The sequence below is a fragment of the Ovis aries genome, chromosome 2 (genome assembly GCF_016772045.2).
Source record: "Ovis aries strain OAR_USU_Benz2616 breed Rambouillet chromosome 2, ARS-UI_Ramb_v3.0, whole genome shotgun sequence".
Taxonomy (NCBI): domain Eukaryota; kingdom Metazoa; phylum Chordata; class Mammalia; order Artiodactyla; family Bovidae; genus Ovis; species Ovis aries.
In genome coordinates, this window is record NC_056055.1 from 227,692,327 (window position 1) to 227,709,920 (window position 17,594).

At 39.8% G+C, this 17,594-nt stretch overlaps 1 protein-coding gene across 3 annotated transcripts in view; it reads left to right on the plus strand.

The window, feature by feature from the left end:
• The window catches only part of NYAP2 (neuronal tyrosine-phosphorylated phosphoinositide-3-kinase adaptor 2), a 318,522-nt gene that overhangs the window by 100,646 nt on the left and 200,282 nt on the right, over positions 1 to 17,594 (plus strand). The window contains exon 1 of one of the 3 annotated variants that reach the window (XM_042244320.1): positions 13,460 to 13,685. The exons of the other annotated variants lie outside the window; for them this stretch is intronic. Coding sequence (XP_042100254.1) covers positions 13,672 to 13,685 — 14 coding nt within the window. The 5' untranslated portion in view covers positions 13,460 to 13,671. Of the gene's footprint in view, positions 1 to 13,459; positions 13,686 to 17,594 lie in introns of those variants that run through there. 3 annotated transcript variants of the gene reach the window in all.

The following is a 17,594-nucleotide window of genomic DNA, read 5'->3' on the forward strand; positions in this document are numbered from 1 at the left end:
GTAGCCAGCCAGGCTCCTCGGTCCATGGGATTTCCCAGGCAAGAATATTGGAGTGGGTTGCCATTTCCTCCTCCTGAGGGTCTCCTGACCAAGCGATCAAACTCCTGTCTCTCGTTTTTCTGCATTGGCAGATGGATACTTGACCACTGCAGCACCTGGGAAGCCCTGATGTAAAGTAATATGTCTTAAAACTTGGTCACAGAATATTTTCTATACTGGAAACCAAATATGTGAAATAAAGTTTGTGATGTTTTGGTTCAGAATGGGCCTTCAAGAAGCAAAGTTTCACTCTTAGGCATTTGTTACCATGTACTCAATACATGGTTTTGATTCCTGATTTGGCCAAACATTATGTTAAGTGCTGGAGATCAAAGTGAGGCAGGCTCAGAGCCCCTGCAGTTTGTGATTCAAATTGAAAGAGAGAAACATCAAAATAGTAACAACAAATACATACATACACATAAACATTCAATGGCAACTGTATGATACTGGTAAAAAGCAACAATACATAGGGAGTTTCCCTGGTGGCTCAGCGGTAAAGAATTTGCCTATAATGTAGGAGACACAGGAGGGTTTGATCCCTGGGTTGAGAAGATCCCCTGGAGAAGGAAATGATATCTCACTCCAGTAATCAACCCCATGGACAGAGGAATCTGGTGGCTTACATTCCATGGGGTCACAAAGAGTGAGACAAGACTGAAGAACTGAGTATGCATGCAATGGTACATAGAATTCGAAAAAGTGTAATAAGAACAAAAATCAAAAGGCAGTATATAAGCATCTTATCCTTATATGGGATACATGATCATTTCTTTTCCATTTTCTATTTTTTAAAATAGAGTCCTTGTCATGAAACCCTTTAACCATCTCTGTCTACAATTTGGCAGAAAAAGTTTCATTCAAGATGATTTCATTACAAAACATCTTTCTATCTGTTTTTTTTTTTTTTTTCAAATAAAGGTTGGGGGCAATTTTGTTGGGCTGCTCTTAAACTTTGCTTATGTGTATATGGTGACTGATGTGAGAAAGGAAAAAGACTGAAAACAGAACGCTACATGCTGGGGTAGTAGACCCTTGTTCATCCCCAAAGTGTGCAGCTCTTCTACTGTTTCTCCCCTTCTTGGCCTTCCTTGCTGTCATTATGCAACATACCAAGAGGGCATCTAATATTTTTTCTTCTTCACTAGGTCAGCAACAGCTTAAACGAATATTAAAGGAAAATGTAGCTCCTCACAATGGATAAATAAGTCATTTCAGTGGAAAGGTGGAGATTGCTGAGCAGTTGGGGAAATTCATATACACAGCCCTTCTTCACTTCTTCTTTATTCAGAGGCAACAGAAAACCAGACCTCCCAGAATGTAATTTTACGTACTTGCTGCTTCATCTACACAGTGCCTATTTGGTCTGTTGCCCACCCCGCCCCCCCTTCCCTTCTAGGGTCATCAGTTCTTTACACTTCAAGTTCCCTCCTCCAGGTCTCTTAGCTGGAATCCCTAAGGTGGTTTCTTTTCCCCAGCTGGCCCTACCCAAGCAAATGACTCAGGTAAACAAATGTGCAGTCTTGCTGCAAATGGGCAAAACAACAGGGTGAGAGAAATGGATGAAATGGTGTTTAGAGGAAGGCAGAAGCCTGTGTACTCATTATTTCTGGGATGCCATGGACTGTTCAGGACTTCTTCAGATAGCTGGTAAATATTTCATCTTTTTTATTGAGAAGAGATTGGCTTATGTTTACCTTAAAGAATATGTTGCTATGGTCCACCGGTGTGACTCTTCCATGTTGGTAACTTGTATGTAGGTATGAGTACTGTGAAATTCTTTCATTTATTTTTAGTTAATCCACCATTATGCAACTTTCCTGCCCTGGTGGGAGTAGAGACTTTAAAAAGGAAAAGTGTTGGTTTCGTGTTTACTTATGTTTTTTTTCTATTTTCTAGAATTGGGAAATGCTGGGTAAAACACTGGTTAGAATTCTCCTTTTAATAATTATTTGTAATTTTGACAAAAGGTATTCATAGAAATGTTATGAAGTATACACACACATATACAACATGTATACACTATTAAAATATATTATGAGTAAAACTATGCCTGGGAAGAATATTGATTCTAAGTAAATATTTAACTTAATGCTCAAAATACCTGTTAAAGTTTTGAGTTTTACATGAAGAATGGGAATAATTTTATTCATGTTTGAGTCCCTCCAAGTTTTATATGGAACTAATTTGATAACAATTGGTAAATGAATAAAAATGTTATAGCCATTTCTCTATTTCATGCTCAGGAAAATAACTCTTGAAAAGTGTGCTTTAAGCCTTTTAAAATTCTATCAAGGAGCAAACCTGTTTGCTTAAGGTATCAAATGCAGGATAAATACATGTAAGGAATTTAATGTCAAATTTTAAAATAAATGCAGCTTTTAAAATCAAAGGACTCACATCTGCCAAGATGTATTTTGGGATTGTGGTTTGCAGGGGAAATTTGAGGGTCAGCATTGCTGAGGATCTTGAGAGAGTATAATCCTCCATCATAGAAGTTTTCCAGCTTATAAATCCCACATTAGCAACAGTACTGGGCTAGGAACACAGCCCTTTCTTAGGGCTCACCCACTGTTCAGGCTAGTTGCAGAATACTAAGTTTTCTTACAACTATTTGCATCTAGTGTCATTATTTATCATTTTAAATAATCTCATTTTGTAGTCTCCATGACTCTGTGAAGTAGATAAGGCAAGTATTTTCTCTCTATTGAAGAGAGGAGGTTGAGGATCAGAAATTAAATGACTTCCCTAAGACTACTTCGTTCAACTAACTTATAGGTTAAGGCACCCTCCTGTCTAGAATTCAGGTGCTATGATGTGACCTCCTTTACTCTTTCTACCTGACATTAAGCCTCTTGCTTATTGTTGAGTAGCTTAATGCTAAGTTTCTTCAGAGTTATCACTAAGGTTAATTACTGCTTTAAAATGTTATTTGTGAATCTTAATGTTTGATCATGAGCTTGGGAATCAAACTTGGCACACCTAGTCCAGTGGATCTCAATGTGTGGTCCCCAACGAGCTGAGCCTTAGCGCCACTTGGGTGCTGGCTATTAATGCAAATGACAATTCTTGGGCCTCACAAGAGACCTACCAAACCAGAAGCTCTAAGGGTAGCTCAACAAGCCCTCCAGGTGATTTTGAGGTCCTCTGAATGATGTTTAGGATCACTAGCCTGGCCTATTCAGACTCATGTTGATGTACTCGCCTTCGTGGGTCACTGACTCTGAGACCTTAGTAACATCTCTCCTGAATTAGGTTTGTACTTGCTTTAACCCAAAAGTTTTTTTTAAGAAAGATTACTGGAGACGGAAGCAGAGTGAGATGTCTATAGGATAAGGTACTCTATTTATGATATTTTCCAGAGGACTGTTTGAAAGCAGCAGAGCAGTAGGGAGAAGTAGAAGGTACACAAGTACTCACTTGGCCAGTGAAAGTCCGTAGAGTACACATAGACTTAACTCCCTCTCATTGAATTCCATAGCCCCACACTTAGGGCCATACTAGGAAGGAGAAGATGAATATTCTCCAAATTTCTGAAATGACTAAATGATGGGCATGAGAGGAGAGTACTATGCCATCACCTTGAAAATTTTCAGAACACTGAGGTTACATTATCTCAGCAGTGGCACAGCTGCTACTTTTTCTTTAATTAATTTTTATTGAAGTATAATTGCTTTACAATGTTGTGTTAGATTTTACTGTACAAGAAAATGAATCAGCTCTAAGTATAGATATCCCCTCTTTCTTGGATTTCCTTCCCATTTAGGTCACCATAGAGAATTGAGTTCCTTGTGCTATACAGTAGGCTCTTATTAGTTTTATCGACATATATATTGACATATATATGCTACTGATTTGTTGTTGTTTTTGTTTAGTTGCTCAGTCATGTAAAACTCCTTTGCGACCCATGGACTGTAGCCTGACAGACTCCTCTGTACGTGGGATTTCCCAGGCAAGAATACTGGAGCGGGTTGCCATTTCCTTCTCTAGGGGATCTTCCAGATCTAGGGATTGAACCCACGTCTCGAAGCCACACTGTTGGTACTGTATATAAAGTAGACAATTGCTATTTTGGACTAGATAACTCTTTGCTGTGGCAGCTGTCCTAGGTAATGACAATCTTTAACAGCATCTCTGGCTTCTACTCACTAGGTGCCAGGAGCTAGCCCTGCTAGAGTCATGGCAGACAAAAGTGTCACTGGGGCGTTGTTGCGAGGCCCCCGGGGAGCACACTTGCCTCCACTTTGCTTGAGAACTAGTCTTGCATGGTATCACCCTCTCACTTTCCCCGTCTCACAGTGCCAGCTCTGAGCTAAGTGCATGGTACCCTGATTGAAATAGCCATCGCCTCTGAGACTTCCTTCTCCTAGCCATTATTTCAGGACCAGTGTAAAAAGAGAAGAACCAGGTTCTTGAGAAGCTTTGTGGCTGTGAATGGAAAATAAATGCGAAGTAGGAGGGCGATGGTGAAGCCAAGATGGTATTCACTGATCTGATACTCCTGTCGACAGCCCACTTTGAAAGAATAGCCAAGGGTGGGAGCTAAGGAAGAAGAGGAGCTTGAGAACTGCAGCTATTAGCACTTCTGTAGGAAGTAAATGTTCCAGGCTTTGATGCTACAGAGAATTCTCTCAAGGCCTGTGCAAACAGTGGTGAGCCCGAGGAGCAAACAGACACAGGCACTGAGCCTTACCTGCTGCTGAGCTGCGCTTGTGGTATTAGGTAGACATGATCTCCACTTTCAAACGCCACGCATTTCCTCCACAGAGACATTTGCTTCAATAACCTTTTGAAGTAACCTTTGGGTTTATTTCCTGGCACTGTTCATATAAATTCATTGCCCCCAGACAAAAGCATGTGTGGCTATTTTAAAATACAGAAGAAGAACCCCCATCAGAGCCCACGTGGAAGGTAGGTGTGTTGGCTGGAGATGGCACCCTCCTTCAGGCTCTGAGAGAATATTTTCTCGTACTCTATCCCGTTCCCCTCTTCACCTGCACAGTCCAATCTCTCTGGCCCTTCCCCTTTGAGGAAATGGCCTGACAGCTCCTCCCCCATGTACATTTAAGTTCCAGTTCTTCCTCAGAAACCCCACATTTAAAAATATTCCGAAAGGAAAGGCCTTTCCAGATAAGGGAACTATAGCCAGCTGGAACTAGTTAAGTCCACACAGCAGAAACTTCAGGCACCAGTGTGGGAGACTGGAGAAAGTAATGGCACCCCACTCCAGTACTCTTGCCTGGAAAATCCCATGGACGGAGGAGCCGGGAAGGCTGCAGTCCATGGGGTCGCGAAGAGTCGGACACGACTGAAGCGACTTGGCAGCAGCAGCAGTGGGAGACAATGGCACTGGGTGCAGGGTATACATGACCAGCACTTCAGAAATCACACAGAGACAAAAGCATCAGCTGCATCTGGTACCCAAGGCCAGCCTCTGGCTTCTCTCTTTTCTGGCGTCTGTCCTCTTGGATCCTTTCTGGGGCTGACGTCCCTTTCTCTCTGGGAAGGAGCATCTCGGCACATTCTCTGCTTTTGCTCTGGGAATGATGGTAGTGGACAAGACACATACTTGGGTGTGACCTTCAAATCTGGGAGAATCGTCAACTTCCCCTCGACCTCTAACTCAGCCTCAAGCTCCTTTCCTGCTTTCTCATAGGTAACTTTCGACTGGACAGAATACAATTTTTTAAAGTTAGTTTCATAGACCAGTTTTACCCCATTCTATAAGACAACATGCAGTATTTCTGGTGGTACTGTTAATTTATTTGTTTAGTATTTTCAGATCGTTCAACAGTCCCTTTTCCATCAGTCTCACAAAGGCCTCCCCCTCCCCCCACACGCTTATATTTACACCCACAGGAAAAATTGCATAGGCAGCATTTTAAACTAATCCTCTTTCTCTGTGTATGGTAACACATCTTTGGCAGTTCTGGCAGAAACTTGGCTGACATTCTCAGGGTGCTTGGGAGAAGAGGAGAGAAAAGGTCCCATCGGGGACTGGAAAGCAAAATTTGTCCACAGCATTCACAAAGCTCTTTTTGTTCACTTAAGATGTTTCTTCTGATCTGTACCGAATGACCATCATTGGACTTAAAATGCTATGTTATTTCTATTTCTTAATCCTGCTGCTGCTTGGAAAAAGGAATCACAGAGAAAAAAATAAAATCTTCATTGTTCTCCCAACAGAGTTTGAAGGAGAACAAACATGCTTGGCAGCATATGCCTAACGAAGTCATGAGTGCCAGGAAAAGAATGATAATCCTTGGCCTTTAGAAATAGAACAAGCAGATTCTGTGTATTTAATTTAAGAAAGAAAATCAGACTGCTCATTTTGCCAATCGTGGAAACTTAATGGAATTGTTATTTCATCTCTTTGATATGACTTTTATTTCCCAAACTTTCTGAGTAGGCAGATTGCATCTTCATTCTTCTCATAAGGAACATTCTTTAAGGGTGGATTTTAGCCTTTTTCTGTCAGGGTCTACAGAGCCCAGCGGAACAATTGTCATGAAATGAATTCCACTGTGATGGTTGCTAAGTGTGAATGTGTCAGTAGCGTTGAAACAAGCACTTCCCTTAAAGAACCATCTAGCTCAAAACTGCTTGGCAAGAGGGAAACGAGCGTATTTCCAGGTAAGGAAATGGAGGCTTTCTAGCATAAGTTTGCTAAGAACCCAGGGAGGAGAGGGGTTCCAACTTCATCTACAAAACTATTCAATGACTGAGAATATCACCTCCCAACTGAAATAAAGTTTCACTCAGCTGCAAGCCCACTCCAAAGTCTGCATCATACCCATGTTTTTCTAGCTGCTTCCTCATAGAAGTTCCCCTTTTTCTTTCAAATATGTGTTGTCCTATTTGCCCATAGCTGGCAATTATTATTATTTTTTTTTATTTTTTTTTAATTTTTTTAAATTTTAAAATCTTTAATTCTTACATGCATTCCCAAACATGAACCCCCCTCCCACCTCCCTCCCCATAATATCTTCTGGGTCATCCCCATGCACCAGCCCCAAGCATGCTGCATCCTGCGTCAGACATAGACTGGCAATTCAATTCACATGATAGTATACATGTTAGAATGTCATTCTCCCAAATCATCCCACCCTCTCCCTCTCCCTCTGAGTCCAAAAGTCCGTTATACACATCTGTGTCTCTTTCCCTGTCTTGCATACAGGGTCGTCATTGCCATCTTCCTAAATTCCATATATATGTGTTAGTATACTGTATTGGTGTTTTTCTTTCTGGCTTACTTCACTCTGTATAATCGGCAATTAATAATAACAAAAGCCAATATATTCCTGTTTTCCTTTCTCATTAAAAGTCTAATAAAATTTTTATTATCCTTGATAGAGATGAAACAAGTACCTATGTTCACCATGTTCTGAGATTCCCAACATTTACGATGGTCATAAAATCAATATGGGCTCATGCAGCTAGAATCTAGGTGTGTAAGTAAGCAGGTTTTCCTCACCTCTAAAGTATAGAGGTTAAACTTACACAGTGCAAGGCTCCTCAAACCTAACTTGCCCACTAAAAGACTCTGGGAACTTCTTAAATAGCAGAGCCAGGGACCTTGACCCAGATAACATAGTTCAGTTCAGTTCAGTTGCTCAGTCGTCTGACTCTTTGCGACCCCATGAATCGCAGCACGCCAGGCCTCCCTGTCCATCACCAACTTCCGGAGTTCACTCAGATTCATGTCCATCGAGTCAGTGATGCCATCCAGCCATCTCATCCTCCGTCGTCCCCTTCTCCTTCTGCCCCCAATCCCTCCCAGCATCAGAGTCTTTTCCAATGTGTCAACTCTTTGCATGAGGTGGCCAGAGTACTGGAGTTTCAGCTTTAGCATCATTCCTTCCAAAGAAATCCTAGGGCTGATCTCCTTCAGAATGGACTGGTTGGATCTCTTTGCAGTCCAAGGGACTCTCAAGAGTCTTCTCCAATACCACAGTAGTTCCTTCCAGAGACTGATCCCGACCCTAAATATCCCCAAATGGACCCCATGCAGGTTGAAAATCACTAACCACAAGTCCATTCTTCAAAGGATGCTCATAGCTCTATGAGATTCTCAGAAAACCAGATCGGGAAACACTGAAAACTGTTAAAGTTTCTGAGATGGTCACAGTACACATTCACTTGTTGTTTATCCTCATGACCTGCAGGTAAGAAAATTACTGAACCGTCTTTAGCTTGGCTGCTTTTAATAACTTGATTGTGAACCTCTTTTAACTCACTGTAACCCATTAGAGTAGCTTCTAGTTTGTCAAAGAACTTCAATAAGCACCAGGTTCTAAGGACTTAGGGAAGCTTCTAGCTCTGAGATTCATTTTCCATTCAATACTGTTCTGTTCTATACTATCCAACATGCAGTATTGTCTCAAAGGTATCCCTTTGATTACTTACAACATAAAACTCTTGTTCGATTCCCTTAGCAACAACACGTGAGACCCATAAACATTATCCTTTGAAGAGAAATTTTCAAGGCATCTCCTTGAGCAAAGCTTTAGAGCAGTGATTTTGAATGCTTGTTGCTAAATGAAGGGGAAGATTAGTTTTGAGGAAGATTGGGGATTTTCCTTGTAGATGCAAACACCTCTCCCTGACCTGCTTTGTAAGTTAAACATTGTGAGTAACATCTTCTGTTCCTACAGTGAAGTCTCCTGGGTAACAGAAATTTCAAGGAGACTGGGAAAGGCATAATGCTTGAGAGGATTAAGTAGCCACAAACCAAGGTTACCAATCCACAGCCCCAAAGAGGAGTTTCTGCAAGGTTGAGTCTGAGAGGATTGTTAGACAGTATGGTTCCTGAGAAGACAGAGAGAACTAATTATGTAAATTAAAATTTTGATAGACCTTTGTTTTCTCTCAAACGTGGACTTCCTAAATTTGTCCAACAGTTTGCTGTTAGCCAAGGAATCTCAAACACGTCTGGGTACTTGTGTGGTGAGAGGGATTGAGATTCATATTCACCCACCTGAGCTTTACACTCTTGACTGCCCTTATGAGATTGCTTGTTTGGTTTGTATTTAACCAGAGCTTCTTGAAGGCGTTCCAAGTAATATACTTGATGCTGGATTCAGATTGAGAGTCAAGATGAACAAAGCTTGGGGTCTTCTGAATACCATCTGGCGCATCCAATATCCCTTCCTAATGGTGCCTGAAGAGTTCTTATATCAGGATTTTAAAAGTGGGGGAAAAAAGTTAAATAAAATTACCATATTACAGAATAATTATGATTTATTAACAGTAGTAGAGAAGGCAATGGCATCCCACTCCAGTACTCTTGCTTGGAAAATCTCATGGACAGAGGAGCCTGGTAGGCTGCAGTCCATCGGGTCACTAAGAGTCAGACACGACTGAGCGACTTCCCTCTCACTTTTCACTTTCATGCATTGGAGAAGGAAATGGCAACTCACTCCAGTGATCTTGCCTGGAGAATCCCAGGGTCGGGGGAGCCTGGTGGGCTGCTGTCTCTGGGGTCGCAGAGTCGGACACGACTGAAGTGACTTAGCAGCATTAACAATAGCAAGATTATGTAAAGTGAAAGTGAAGTTGCTCAGTTGTGTCTGACTCTGCGATACCATGGACTGTAGCCTATCAGGCTTCTCCATCCATGGGATTTTCCAGGCAAGAGTACCAGAGTGGGTTGCCATTTCCTTCTCCAGCGGATCTTCCTGACCCAGGGATCAAACCCTGGTCTCCTGCATTGCAGGCAGGCGCTTTACCCTCTCAGCCACCAGAGAAGCCCCTGGTATTGTTCAGTCACTAAGTTGTGTCCAACTCTTGGTGATCCCATGGACTGTAGACTGCCAGGCTCTTCTGTCTATACACTCCATGAAAGATTGTGCAAGGAATAAATTGCAATCAACTTGCTTTCTAAGGAGGTAGTGATAGTGAATCCTTTGGCTGGACTGTGGTTAAAGGGAAGGTCCCATTGCTGATTCAACCCATCTCTACTTCCTCAGGTACTGTGGTCCTAACAATCTTATTATGCACGCATGACATCTCCTGTGGAACACTATCACCCCACCTGTCTGAAATGTCTTCTTCTTTCATTATAGGTATTACATCAGAGAATTTACGTGTCTCTGATTTTATTTTATATCAGAATTCATTTTATGTATTCATTTTATATCAGATAATTTATATTTGTACATTTACAAATATCTCTCAGCAGCTCCTTGAAATTCATACTTAACTCTAGAAATGTCATCAACTGTAATTCTATAATTTTTACTATAGTTTGTCTTTAGAAAGAACTTAGTAAAATTTCCTCCTCCTTTAATGCATGTGCTGCAAGGCCATCTGCTATTGATGAGTTCTTCCCAGTGGGTTGAGCAAGGGTCTTTTCTTTGTAGTTAGTGATGTTTCAAGCCATGAGAGATGTTTGTATCACTGCTGAATTTTGCAGGAGACATTTCCAGATTGGGTATGATCTATGGAAGGCTCATCTTCACTGTAAAATTCACTGATTCTGTAACACTTCCTTCAATGCAATAAAAGATTCCCTACCCTGTGGAAGCTCATTACTTAACCTTGTATTTTTATTATGTATTGTCTGCATATTCTCAGGTAGTAAAAGATTAGATACCTATATCCTGTCTGGCTGTGGAACAGGAAATGATGAACAGATTTAATGGAGGAGGTGGTGGTAAGGATCAAAAGGATGTGGGTTGAGTCCAGGAACCGAGTGGAGCAGATCAAGGGCAAAAATGTGTCCCCCTCACATATTGACCATCCCATGGCCCATGGGACTGGTGTGTGACAGGAAGAGCAAAGTCCACAGGTCATACCAGCAACCCCTTTGCCTGTTGTTTGTTAGAAGCATCTGTATGAGGGCCATCAGAGGCCACACTATTTTAACCACTCATTATATTTTTATCTATGAGTCTATACTTAGAATTTTTCTTTTGAAAATCCCCATGATCCATGAGTCATAAGCCTATGCAGGAATTCTGGGGACAGGCAGGCCTAGTTCACAAACAACTTAGTTGCAAGCTCCAAGACCTCATAAAAATTATTAAGCTCCTTAAAGGTCATATTCCATCTGTAAAGCATTGACAATTAATAGTCCCTAATTCATAGGGCTGTTTGGAGATAAAAGTCATATATAGGATCAATAAGTCATGTATAAGTCATGTATAGGATAGTACCTTATACAAAGATGTTTATGATTTCAATATCAGTACCATTATTGTTACAGGTAATTTAATCCATGCACTCATTTAACACACATCTTCATTAAATGAAGTACCTGGGATCATTAATCTTCAATTCAAATGTGAGCTATGTGACTCCACACAAGACACAGAGTGTTATAGAAGGGTTCTGTTTCAGAATTGACTCTACCAGTCCATTTCCCAATTGGGGTGTGTTTCTTTATTCATAAAGCAGGTATAATCATACTATATGGCATATTCACAAGGACACTGTGACAAGCATATCACTTGAAGGATAAATGTATCTTGTATAAATGTAAAATACTCATAATTTGGATGCTATTTCCACAATGTATTCTGTTAGTATGGTGCAAAGTATAAAGTAGGGTCTGCTAAAATAAGAACATTTTAAAAAATTTATTTCATTGAAGTATACTTTATTTACAATGTCATGTTAATTTCTGCTGTATGATAGAGTGATAGTTACATATATATACATTCTTTTTCATATTTTTCCATTATAGTTTATCACAGGATATTGACTATAGTTCCCTGTGTTATACAGTAGGATTTTGTTTACACGATTTATATATGCTACTTTGTATCTGCTAGACTTGCCTGACAACACTGAGAACAGAGGTATTATTATCCACATTTTGCAGTTGACAAAACTGAGGATCAGAGAGATTCAATGCCTGACAGAGCCAAGACCAGAAGTCAAGAGTTCTTGATCTTTAATTCAGAGCTCTTTCTTCTACCATGATTTAGGATAGGATAATGTAGGGAGGCTGCCTTTTATGAGAAATTTTTTTTTTTACATTGAGGCTTAGGGGGAAAATAGCATTTTTTATAACAACTTTTATGTTTTTTAAAAGAGTGTTTAAAATGCATTTCCAAAGCATATATTAGTAAAGAGTGATGTCCTTATACTTTGTCTCAGTAAGAAGATGGATTGGTTCAGGGCGGTGAACCGAAAGCTGAAGAGTAACATCTGCTCACTGCCATGTTTACATAAACATGGTGTTACAGAAAGACCAACATAAAAATAATGGGAGATTTTACACAAAAGTATTTTTATACTTTCCCAACATGATTAGTAGAGTTGTTTTCTTAACAGCAGATTTGCAAGAAAACTTTTCTTTCTGTATCCACGGTCACCACCCTATCTCAAGTCACTTGGGGTCTCTCCAAGATTAGCACAATGGCCTGACCATTTGATCAATCTCACTTTATTCGTGCTCTGGGGCTTCTCAGGTGGCAAAGTGGTAAAGAATCCACCTGCCAACGCAAGAAACACGAGAGATGCTGGTTTGATCCCCGGGTCAGAAAGATCCCTTAGAAATGGCAACCCGCTCCAGAATTATTGCCTGGAAAATGTCCTGGACAGAGGAGCCTGGCGGGCTACAGTCCATGGGGTTGCAAGGAGTCAGACATGACTGAGCACGTATACACACACACACACACATTCTTACCCTTCAACTTCCATTATTAACATGGAACTTTACACCATCTCACTCTTCTGTTTAAATCACCAAAACTTTAACAATCACTTTTACCTGGACAATAAAAAAAAAAAAAAAGAGCCTTGATGGGTGACATTTGCCAAGTTCCCACCTGTATAAATATTTCTATTGTGACTAATTTCAAACCAGCAATGTGAAGTCATCTTGGAGTTGGGACGATAAGTGCAGATGTTCTGCCTAGCTAGGATAATCAGCTCCACGTATAACTGGAAACCTCCCCAATGACATCCCAAGCCACTCAAAGTGGAATTCAGTAGCTATGAATTATGCCCATGTTTCCAGTTACCTCTTTAATCTCACTTCCAATCCAAGTCTCTTCTTGCTAGTTTCAGTCTTTATTACTCAGTTATTTAATTGGTAAAATGGGGATGTGCTTGTGAGGACACATCAGATGAAAAGTATGATGTGAAAAGCATTCAGTACTCCCAGGAAGGCAAATATTGTAGAAATCCAAATCGGTGGGAGCACTGGCAGTTCCCTGAACACGAGGGAAGTGACATATACATCACTGACATTCACCGAGCCAGACAAATTACTCAATGAGTGTGTCTCCCCACAAAACTGGATGTGAACCAAAGTTTCCGTCACCTGATTTTCTGTGAATAGTCTCTAGATATCTGGGTGAAAAAGAGAAGTATTAGTTTGCTTGATTTTGAGGATGATTTCAAAAGGCAGAAATGAGTCATTTGCAGTGATGCATGCAGTCACATCAAACCCTCTCAATTTCCTAGGTTCAGTCACTAGTACGTTACTTTGAAGTGACCAGTTTGGCTGGATTCACCTTATTGTCTCAATTAGCCATTCATTTCTGCTCCAGAACCTGCTTGTGGTTTTTGAAGGGAAGATACCAGAAATCAAGACATAAAATTTCATTCCTTCCAAGAAACTGTGTCTCAGAAAGGGTAAAAGGAGGTTTGAAAGAAATGGTTTGAAAATAGACCTTCCACATGTATCTGTCAAGGTATGAGTTTTTTTTTGTTGTTTTTGTTTTTTTGTATCATCTGAACTTGGTCATATTGTGTAGGGGAAAAGTTATTTTCTGTTTATGTTAATGATGCCTTGGGAATTGAGGTACAGTGGGAAAAAAGGTGAGGAGATATATCCCCCGGAGGAGGGCATGGCAACCTACTTCAGTATTCTTGTCTGGATAATCCCATGGACAGAAGCGCCTGGTGGGCTACAGTCAGTAGGGTGCAAAGAGTCAGACATGGTTGAAGTGACTTAGCACAGCACAGATTGCTTTCTGCTCTTTGAGCTTGTATACACAAGGTAATCACTTCTTTACTTATGTCCTTATGCAGGGTTGGGGAGAGCAGATCTTGTTAGCCTGGATTCACAAGAATGTTAAATATATGCAGCTTGTTTATATCTATATTTCTTATACCACTATCATTAAAGCTAGTAATACCAACCCAAAACAATACATCTTTATCTAAACTCTTTAAATTTGTCTGGGAGAAAAATTGAAAGTATTTACTTATCACATAGAATTAAATTAATACTGCTCATGTAGCTTCTTCATTGTAAAAATTCTACACTTGTACTTATTTTGATAATTTATAAAGAAATATTGGTAGATCAATTTTTTCTGTCAATATAGTCTTCTAAAATTTCAGGATTGTGCTAGGACCTATGTGAGCTAAAAATAATCATAAGAGACAACACTGATTCTCTCTTTCTCACTTTAGGAACTTCTAATTTATTTAGGAACAAAAACTCAGAACTATGAAATTAATTGGGAAAAAATCTGTTACATTTGCACTTCAGAGGGCTAAGAAAGTGGAGAAGCTTAGAGAAAAAGCTATTCATGAGAGTGAATTGAAGGCTGAATAGATGGCATATTTTAAAGGACACGTAGAATTTGAAGCAGTGGAAAGGATATCTTATGTGAAGAATGAATTATCCCTTCATCCCCCTGTCTAAAGCAGGTCCCCTCCACTTTCTTTCATCACATCTTTCACTTTCACTCTATTTTCTTCCTTGCTTGCAGAGTTGCTTTAGTCACGTCCAACTCTGTGACCTCATGGACTGTAGCCTGCCAGGTTCCTTTGTCCATGGGATTCTCCAGGCAAGAATATTGGAGTGGATTGCCATGCCCTCCTCCAAGGCATCTTCCCGACCCAGGGGTCGAACCTGCACTTCCTCTGTCTCCTGCATTGGCAGGCAGGCTCTTTATCACCTGGCATTAGTCTTGGTCACCTGGTTCTGCTAGTCTCTTAAGTTTGGGAAAGATAAACAATCTTGGTCTCTGTTGAAAGACTGGGACCTAGTACACTAGCTGGCACAGACAGGTCTTTAATAATTATGAGTTTAAATAGCAAGTTGTTAATTAATCAGGTATCTGTGTTTTTGAAGGGGAATGTCAGCAAAGAAAGGATATTGAGAAGTATAGTATCAGAAAATAAGTTTGAATGTGTATGGTGTTGTCACATTAGAAAATATTTTAAGATCAAATACTATTAGGGGCACTTGAGCAAGGGAGTGTTCCGTTTAATGGATCTTCAGTAGACTGACCTAGCAATGCTCTGGGAGAACCATGAGAGGAGAAGGCTGCTGAGTAAATCTTGTTCTTTGCTTGCGGTCATCTGCATGTGATGATGACGGCCTTGCTGCTATTACCCAGGACTGACTGATCATGACTTCTGCACTTGATACACCCATGTTCACCATATTAATATCACAGCACAAGGTCAAGGGTGTTGAGGCTAGTTGCCAAGCAGTGATAATAACAATTGTTCATAAAACAAGCTGCTCACAGAAACACGTTTTACAGCAATTGAGGAGGAACATGGAGATGATTGAAAGACTAGTAGACAAGAGGTTTCAAAAAAGTGTCAAAGGAGGTTTGAGATCAAGCAAGCAGAGGTAGTGAGCAAAAAAACACAAAAAACAAAAACAAAAAAACAGGTGTTGGTAGTCAATAATACAGATGCTTAAAATTAAGGTTATGGAGGGAGTGAAGTTACTGGTTATTGAAAGGATAGGTTCTGACTATGAGAGAGGGGGCTGAGATAGGAAGAAAAAAATGAAATATTTGAGGAAAAGATTTCAAAAAACTGAGTGGCCAGGGAATGTGCATATATTTAACACTGTGTCTTACATATTCCTAAGTTAGCCTAAAATTTATCAATTTTTCCATTTTTTAAACTGAGTTGCAATGAAAATCTCTTTCGGTGATTCTAATCTGGAATCCAATGTTTGCAAATGCTTAAAAAAACTTAAAACAGATGCTCACAAATGACAGTTATAAATGTGGTAAAAATCAACCTTTGCCAAAAAATCATTACGTTAATTGTCCTCCTTAAGTTGAACCATTCCTCAGAAAACAAGAAACTTCCTTTTCAATAAGACAGCCATGAGTCATATGTCCTTGCTCCCCTTAGATGTGCATAAGAAGGGTTTATTTCAATAGGGTAGATCTTAAATTCATATGTGCTTTCCATTAAACCATAAACCCTGGGGGCTGTGTATTTTTCACTATTGTGTAACACAGGCAACAAATAACAGATGATAAATATTATAATGAGGCCAGCTAAGATACTGCATCCATTATAATGGGGAAATTGTTTCTTTTTATTTTAAGATGCTCTGTGGGCATTAAAACTGTTGCTAAACTGTTGTGATAATAGCTTCTAATTTGTTATGAATAAGGATGTGTAGGAGAGGATGAGGTTTGATCAAAAGCAAATTTTTAACACTAGACCCTGAAGCCCTTAAGGGTTGCACTTTAAAGTGAATAATCCAAGTGCATGCTTTGACAGGGAGCATTCGGTTCAATCATTTTGTCTGAAGGAAACCAATCTGGGAAATTGTTCCCGGAAAGTCATTCTAGAAGAGCAGAGCCAAGCTTCTGACCTCTGCATAAGCGGTCTACGGTGTCTATATTTCAGTCTGTTATATTATTACGTTTGGGTGCATTAAGCAGATGTAAACCCGACGTGTATAAAGACAGCACACCGGCCACTCCCTAGAGTAACTAATGCATCTATGAATGAATGTTTTGTTTTTAAGCAGTATCTCTAGTGATTCCATTTACAAGTCACTCATTATATGGATGAGAGATAGAAGGTTGGATTTTAAAATGGCAGGCATTTTTTAAAAATGAACTTTAAAAATGCCAAGGAATATAGTTCTCAGACTTACCAGTTTGCCAAGATAGTGTGTTCAATAGAAAAAAAAAAGGTTTCTGTTTTTAAATAGGAAAAACACTTCATGAATATAACCTGACTTTGTTTTATGCTCACATTTTAATGCCACAAATATCATGAATGATTGCTGGGTAAGGTAATATAATGCTACCCTAGTGGTAGGTGAAAGAATCTATCTGGACATGATTTCTCCCAGTGGCCTAATGGTCATATGGTGATGTACAAGCAGAGCTAGAAACAGAAATCTCCCAACTAGGGTGGAAAAAGCATGCATACAGTGTGTGTGTGTGTGTGTGTGTGTGTGTGTGCGTGTGTGTGTGTGTGTGTATGCGTCTGTGTATGTGTCTGTCTGTGTGAGATTTATAGCGCCTTTTTCTGTAAATGCAACAATTATAGATTTTTTTTTCACTTTATCAGTACTTCCTAGGAAAACAATGGCTTGATCATTTATTCAGTTGTAGACCTTGAGCTCAGTCTTCTTTAGAGGCTGGGAATTTCTAAAGAGGCACAATTCTCTAAACTTCACTTTACCTCTTCACTTTCTTCCAAACCAAACTTCTATTTAAAAAAAAAAAAAAGGTCTTCCAGACTTATTTATTGAAGAAATTTCTAGACAGTTTTAATCCTTTAATTTAATACACATTTGGAAATACTGAGCTAAAATAATTTACTCTATATTCATTTTCATTATTGTCTAAATTAACTTTAAATTCCTAAACATT